Source organism: Cebus imitator, unplaced genomic scaffold (assembly GCF_001604975.1).
Source record: "Cebus imitator isolate Cc_AM_T3 unplaced genomic scaffold, Cebus_imitator-1.0 Scaffold281, whole genome shotgun sequence".
Classification (NCBI taxonomy): Eukaryota; Metazoa; Chordata; class Mammalia; order Primates; family Cebidae; genus Cebus; species Cebus imitator.
In genome coordinates, this window is record NW_016107596.1 from 430,630 (window position 1) to 437,832 (window position 7,203).

General features: G+C 42.6%; 1 protein-coding gene across 3 annotated transcripts in view; it reads right to left on the reverse strand.

Moving 5' to 3' along the window:
* Positions 1–7,203, reverse strand: part of TSEN2 (tRNA splicing endonuclease subunit 2) — a 56,620-nt gene continuing 49,417 nt past the window's right edge. For all 3 annotated transcript variants that reach the window (XM_017501441.2, XM_037728826.1, XM_017501442.2), the window contains exons 9-12: positions 4,285–4,321; positions 3,657–3,768; positions 1,539–1,628; positions 1–543 (exon numbers count right to left, since the gene is read on the reverse strand). In XM_017501441.2, the coding sequence (XP_017356930.1) occupies positions 484–543; positions 1,539–1,628; positions 3,657–3,768; positions 4,285–4,321 (299 nt within the window). In that variant the 3' untranslated portion in view covers positions 1–483. The remainder of the gene's footprint in view (positions 544–1,538; positions 1,629–3,656; positions 3,769–4,284; positions 4,322–7,203) is intronic.

Genomic DNA, 7,203 nt, shown 5'->3' on the forward strand with positions numbered 1-7,203 from the left:
ATAGATCCATGTAATTGCTAAATCTGCTAATACTCTTCCAAGGACAGCTTAGATGTAGGTAACAACAGATGCCTCTGTATGAAAGTGCTTCATAAACCATACTGTATAAATGTAAACTACCACCATTTTCAGGTAAAATCAGAGAACAAATGTCCCTGTTGTTGGAAGAGTTCTCAGGACTCATCTAGCCCAACCTCCTCAGTCACCGGATGAGGGCACAGACTGAGGCCAGAGGCACGAGGCTCAGGGTTGGAGAGTTAGAGGCCAACGCAAGGACAGAACCTGCAGTCCCAGCACAGGGATCCTTCTCCTCCCCTGTGTAATTTATCTTGAAAAACACTGATAGTTTTCTGGTGCTGGCAGCACCATGCCTTTTAAAACTTATAAATTAATGGATGATTAAGTAAACTTTTTACCTAGCCCTCAACAAATAGTTGTTGGCGAAATTAGAAATTCGAATTTCTAATTTCAAAGGTTGAATTGTTAAAGTTCATCTTGGTCACTCCTCTCTCGTGAAGAAACCCATCGACTCAGAATCACCTCCTGCAACCAATCAAAAGACAATTTCTTAAAACAGAAATGTAAGACCATTCCGGGTAGTTGATACCACAGCTACATTTCACAAACAGCTGTCTAGATAATGATGATACTGCTCCCATCTTTGTAACAGAAACATCTGGAAAAAATGAATGTAACAATATAAACCTTACAAGCAAATAGCATCTACTTTCACCAGGCAGATTTTAAAAGCTAAGCTTGCCTTTGCTGTGGTGTTCTACCAGCACATTTCAGGAACAGGTGGGCTGGATAAAAGATAGGATTTTACATTAGAGCTAGGTCTGTGATGGCGTTGCTGTAACTGGGCCAGCTACTGAGAAGGGAGAAATGAGGTTGATCAGCATTTTATGAAAAGCTAGCCTAGTGGAGATAAGTGGGACCAACTGAAGGGAGGAGGTGCTGGCGCCTTCCGGCTGGTCTGCAGGAGGCAGGGTGGTGTGAAAAGAAGAAAGGGTGACGTGTACAAGAGAGGATGACAACAATGACAAAGTGGATGTGGGGAGGAGCTAATAGCAATGTTAAGGCTCTACACACAGAGGGAGGGAAAGCAGAAACATGGACACACTAGACAACTCGGCAAGACCAGAGAGAAACCAGTCAAAACAACAGGAGGTGCCTTAGTTCAATACAGAAGCCTAGAAGTAGAAGCGAGTCAATAGGGATACCTCCGGTCTCTGGGAATGAGACCTGTGAGAGGTCCTGGCCTGACCAGGTCACAGGCCATCTGTGAGAGAGCAGTTTCAGCTGAGTGATGAGGACATCACAGGTAAAGAAGTGGGGAATCAGGGAATAGTGGAAGTCAGCATAGATTTCATGTCCAGTGGGTTCAGTGGGGAAAAGGTGACAGACTTAAAGAGGCTAAGAAGGCTCTCTATTACCAAGGCAAGACTATATTCATTTATTTGCTTGGGACCACATGTTCCAGATACAGCATGATGCATATAATCTTTGGGATGACACTGATTTCTCTGTTTACCTACCTGAACTTTAATTCTTTTCATACATTCTGGTGACTCCATTTCCTTGTCAGTCATAGTAGAGGGTTTAATCAAATAGCACAGCATAAGTTCCTGTTGAGAAATGAAAAACCACTTCCGTATCCTACAAAATAATAGTACAAATGTGGGTGCATCAGCAGGAAATGCAGGTAGTCTCCAGTCCTTCTCACTGTGCACTCCTGGAATCACCAAAAGTGAAAATTCACAGAGCACATCGGTGTCCTCCTGTGGACATCATAATTGGGATTTACATTTTGACTAGGTACCTGCCATTTAGCAATCACCAAACATGGCAAGAGGTAAAAGCATATTCATCCATCATAAACACAGCATTAAGAATACAAATATAAGGCCGGGCGCAGTGGCTCAAGCCTGTAATCCCAGCACTTTGGGAGGCCGAGGGGGGTGGATCACGAGGTCAAGAGATCAAGACCATCCTGGTCAACACGGTGAAACCCCGTCTCTACTAAAAATACAAAAAATTAGCTGGGCATGGTGGCGCGTGCCTGTAATCCCAGCTACTGAGGAGGCTGAGGCAGGAGAATTGCCTGAACCCGGGAGGCGGAGGTTGCGGTGAGCCGAGATCGTGCCATTGCACTCCAGCCTGGGTAACAAGAGAGAAACTCCGTCCCCCCCAAAAAAAGAATACAAATATAGTAAGTTCTTACTTAAGGTCCTTGATAGGTTCTTAGAAACTGACTTTAAGCAAAACGATGTTGATATGGGTTGGCTGTGCCTCCACCCAAATCTCATCTTGAACTGTAGTTCCCACAATGCCCACGTGTCATGGGAGGGACCTTGCGGGAAGTGATTAGATTATGGGGGCAGTCCCCATGCTGTTCTGGTGATAGTGAGTTCTCACGAGATCTGATGGTTTTATAAGGGGCTTCCTCCTTCACTCATCTCTCATTCTCGCTCCTGCCACCTTATGAAGAGGTGCCTTCCACCATGATTTTAAGTTTACTGAGGCCTCCCCAGCCATGCAGAACTGTGAGTCAATTAAACCTCTTTTTTAAAATAAATTACCCAGTCTTAAGTATTTCTTCATAGCAGCATGAGAATGGACTAACACAGTACAGCAGGGCTTCAAATAAACTTCAATGTTGTTTTCTTATAATGATGATAAGAAAAAATGGTTTTGTTATATGGCATTCACGTAAAGATTGCAGTTTCCAAGAACATATCAGCAATGTTAAGTGAGGACATATTAAGTATATGCTATGAGTCCCCTAAAGTGAGCACAAAAATACCGGAAACAGTATAGGCTCCCTAATTTTCTACAGGACCAAGCTAAAGCCTAGGCAACCTAACCTGCTCTCAAGGGCAGTCATCTCCAGCCTGGCAGGACCCGCTGACCTCAGTCCCACCTCACTCCAGCAGCATGAGGACGAAGTTGGAGGGTATCTACAATTTGTTCTCAGCCAGCAAATTACTGAGGAATGAGAACACACACAGCTTTCCTTCCTGATAGTCCTTGGGTAAACTGAGTCCCTCCTCTCTCTGATGGCAACAGGAAGGATACAGTGAAACACAAGCTGGAAAGCCAGAGAACTGTGAGTTTGGATCCCGAGTCTGCACATGAGCTGTGTCATCTTGGATTAGTCATTCAATGGCTCTAACCTTGGTTTCTCATAGGAATAGAGTAACAACAGGGTGGGAAAGTGCTTAGCAATCAATACCAAGTCCCTTCCTCTCTAAGAGATCTGCAAACTTTCACTGTTTTGACTCCTTTGTGAATACGTGTGTAAGTGAATGTTATGCTGCAGTATAAACCAGGCCACATAGCAACAATACCCCTGGGAACAGAGGCAATGCCTATCTGGATCAGATCGCCACAGGAAGCTTCAAAGCTCAGTCACTGGAGCTCAGCAGCAGTTGGGAAGGAGGGGACAATAAAATGTAACATGAGAGGAGGACAACTTCTAGCGCCATAAGGGAAGGGTACAAATGACCCCAAATCTTCTAGCATGTCACTGGCAGGAATGTTATGAAGTTTCTACAAATAACTTTTTTGATTCTACATTTAAGAAAAACAAACAAACAAAAACAAAATTGAGCCATTTAAGTGACACTCCAATGGCAAAGCTGATGTTATGTTACCTTGGAGACATTAACAGAAACTCTGCTCAAGGCAGCCAGGGACTTCCAACTGAACGGCCTGCGGGGAGAGCCTTCAAAATGGTCATCAACTAGCTCAGTAATGACAGAATAACTGAAAAACACAGAAAAAGCATTTTAAAAGCATGAAATAAACCTGTTTAAAAAGAATTTGTCCTACCAAGAACAAAAATACAGAAAATACAATTTACATCATCTGATTCTAAATTCCCCTAGACTGCTATTGAGAAAATATTAATGAAAAATTCATACTTTAAGTTACAAACTTTCAGGCTGATTCCAACACTTACAGGAAAAAACGAATATTTTTCCCAATAGGAAAGCTGTAAATTCAAACAACTGTTTAGACACTAACTGATGAACAATTATGATGAACAATTATGGCACAGATTAACTCAATGTTTAACACTAGAACACATATGATCATAAACTACTTATCATCCTATATATAGCACAGACATTAGTGTGTAAGGCATGAACAGACAGCAGCTATTCTTATCAGGCCAGGGAGAACATGACTTTTGTTCCTATGGTACCAAAAAATTAAATTAGAGTCCAGAAATTCCTGTGTCCCTTTAACCCATTAATTTATTTAAAAATCACTCCAAACCTTGCATGGTAAAATGGAGGGCCTTTCCGATATAGCACTGCAAAGAAGAAAGAGAAAAAACAAGTATAACCACTCAAAATGACAAGAGAGGAATAAGACTCAATAAAAAGCTGGTTTTATTAATTTTTTTCTTCTCCAAAAGGAGGCAAATATTCAATTACCTATATGCAGATAGATAATCTGCAATATGCCTTGTGGTCTATTTTTTCAGACAGGGTCTTGTTCTGTCAGCCAGACTAGAGTACAGTGTCACGATCATGGCTCACTGCAGACTTGGCCTCTTGGGCTTAAGTGATACTCCCCACGCAGCCTCCTGAGTAGCCTGGACTACAGGCATGCACCACCACGCCCAGCTAATTTAAAAATTTTTGTAGTGATAGGGTCCCACTAAGTGCCCAGACTGGTTTTAAATTCCAGGGCTTGAGTGATCCTCCTGCTTCAGCCTCCCAAAGTGCTGGGATTATAGGTGTGAGTCACCACACCTAACCCCTGTCATCTATTTTAAAAATTCAAACTATCTTTTTTTTTTTTTTTTTTAAAGATGGGGTTTCACCATGATGGCCAGGCTGGTCTTGAACTCCTGACCTCAGGTGATCCACCCACCTCAGCCTCCCAAAGTGCTAGGATTACAGGCACGAGCCACAGCGCCCGGCCAAAATTCAAACTGTCTTTTCCCAGAAACAAAGTGCAATTCATAAAGAAATCTGTTGTCAAGACCCTAACATCTCATCCTACCCCACAAATAAACTCCAAAGTCAAATTATAGGCAATCTTGCCTTACCTCTTGTCTTATATGCTCCAGAGTAAGTGTGAATCATATCAGGAGTGTAAAATTCATAGATTGTGGATTAATATCTCGTTATTCATTTCAGATCAATGTAATGCAAAGTGTCTGACTCAGTACTCTGGCCGACTGTGATAGGGGTTGGTACAAGAGAGGAGGAGTAAGACTCATGTCTATTTTTAAGAAATTCAAAGTCAAGTGACGGAAGTCATAACCATACATGCCATTCAAGTATCAGTCTACTCTACTATTGAGGACCTTAAGGAGATGGGGGAATTCAGTCTGTGGAGGTCAAGAGCCACTTGGTGAAGGAGCATGGGCCCAGGGACTCTGCCACATAGACACATAGAATCTGGCAGAGAGCCCCTCAGAGGCACATGGTCTGTGGCAGGGACTGGCTAACTGTTCACAAACTCCACTTATTTCTCCCCCAGGTATGTGGCCAGACCACAGCTCTCAGTCTCTTGTACAGTTAGGTATGGCCATGTGTTGCGTGACACTTCCAGGCTGACCCGTAAAATCCTCCCTTGTACAAACCCTCCTGGTGCCTCTTCCTTTCTGAAGGTGACCTTGTAAGCTGTGTGCTGAAGACTGGGAGCCACTAGGAAGCAGACTGGGTTCCTAAAGCATCTTTTGGAGTTGATCAGCCTGCCAATCACAGACACCCGGGTTGGATTTCACATGAACAAAAATGAACTCTATTGTTAAGCCCCTGAGACTTGGGGTTTATATATAACTACAGCTAAGGGAATTGTCATAACTAACACAATTACATTTGTAAGCTGTTAGCTGTCCTTTCCCTTGAGGAACTGGCAGAATTTTCCTTTTTGGACATATCAATCCTGTAACTAATCATGTTTTTCTCTGGCTCAGGAAGCTCAGAGCCAAATTTGTAGCATGATTTTAGTAACTATATAGGACCCCAAGGACGATGCAGTAACCCTTCACTTAGTCTTGTTTTGCATCTATATTTTCCATGGTCACGTTTCCTTTCTGTGTCTCCTATTTAAGTTATATTTAAAGTACTCGACAAGTCAGCTCAAATTCACTGTGGCACAAATTTAAATAACTATTCAAACATACAATTCTCAACTTTTTGAGATACAGTATACTGGAAGGAAACCATGCACTGGAACAAAAATGAACTCAGGAGTTTTGTTCCCTGACCAACCTTTGCCTCTTCAAGTTGTGTGCCTTTAGGCAAGTTACTAACTTCTCTGAGCTTCACTTTCCAAAATCCTAAAATGAAGACATCAGGAAATTAAGACCTTTTCTAGTCCTCAAATGGCATTACCTATGATCAAACAGACATTAATCCAATATGCACCTGGAGTATTACAGAGCTTGAAAGCAGCTCATTAGGCAAGTCATTTCTGACGATGGATTCCAACACAGCACAGCTTAGTTTAAGCAAAACACTGGCAGCAGACGAACCCGAGGTCAAGTCAGCAGTGCCAAGACCACAGGACAACTCTGCATGTCAATTTCCTTATAAAGATGGGGGTTGAGCCACCCAGCACTTTGGGAGGCCAAGGCAGGCAGATTATGAGGTCAGGAGATCGACACCATCCTGGCCAACATGGTAAAACTCTGTATCTAATAAAAATACAAAAATTAGCTGGGCGTGGTGACGCATGCCTGTAATCCCAGCTACTCAGGAAGGTGAGGCACGAGAATTGCTTAAATCCAGGAGGCAGAGGTTGCAGCGAGCTGAGACTGTGGCACTGAGCTCCAGCCTGGTGATGAAGTAAGACTCTGTCTAAAAAAAAAAAAAAAATGGGGGTTATGGTGAAGGCAGAAGTTTTAGCATAGTGTATGGCATATAGTAAGCATCATGAAATTACCTATGCTAGTAACAATTACAATCTACATGGCTTAATGACAAGGATACATTCTAGAACATGAGTCCTTAGGCAATTTCATCGTTGTGTAAACAAGATAGAGTGCAGCTACACAAACCTAGATGGTACAGCCCAAAACACACCTAGGCTATGTGGTATCGCCTATTGCTCCTAGGCTACAAACCTGTTCAGCATGTGACTGTGCTGAATCTGTAGACAATTATAACACAATGGTAAGTATCTGTGTATCTAAACACAGACTAAACATAGAAATGGTACAGTAAAAATACGGCA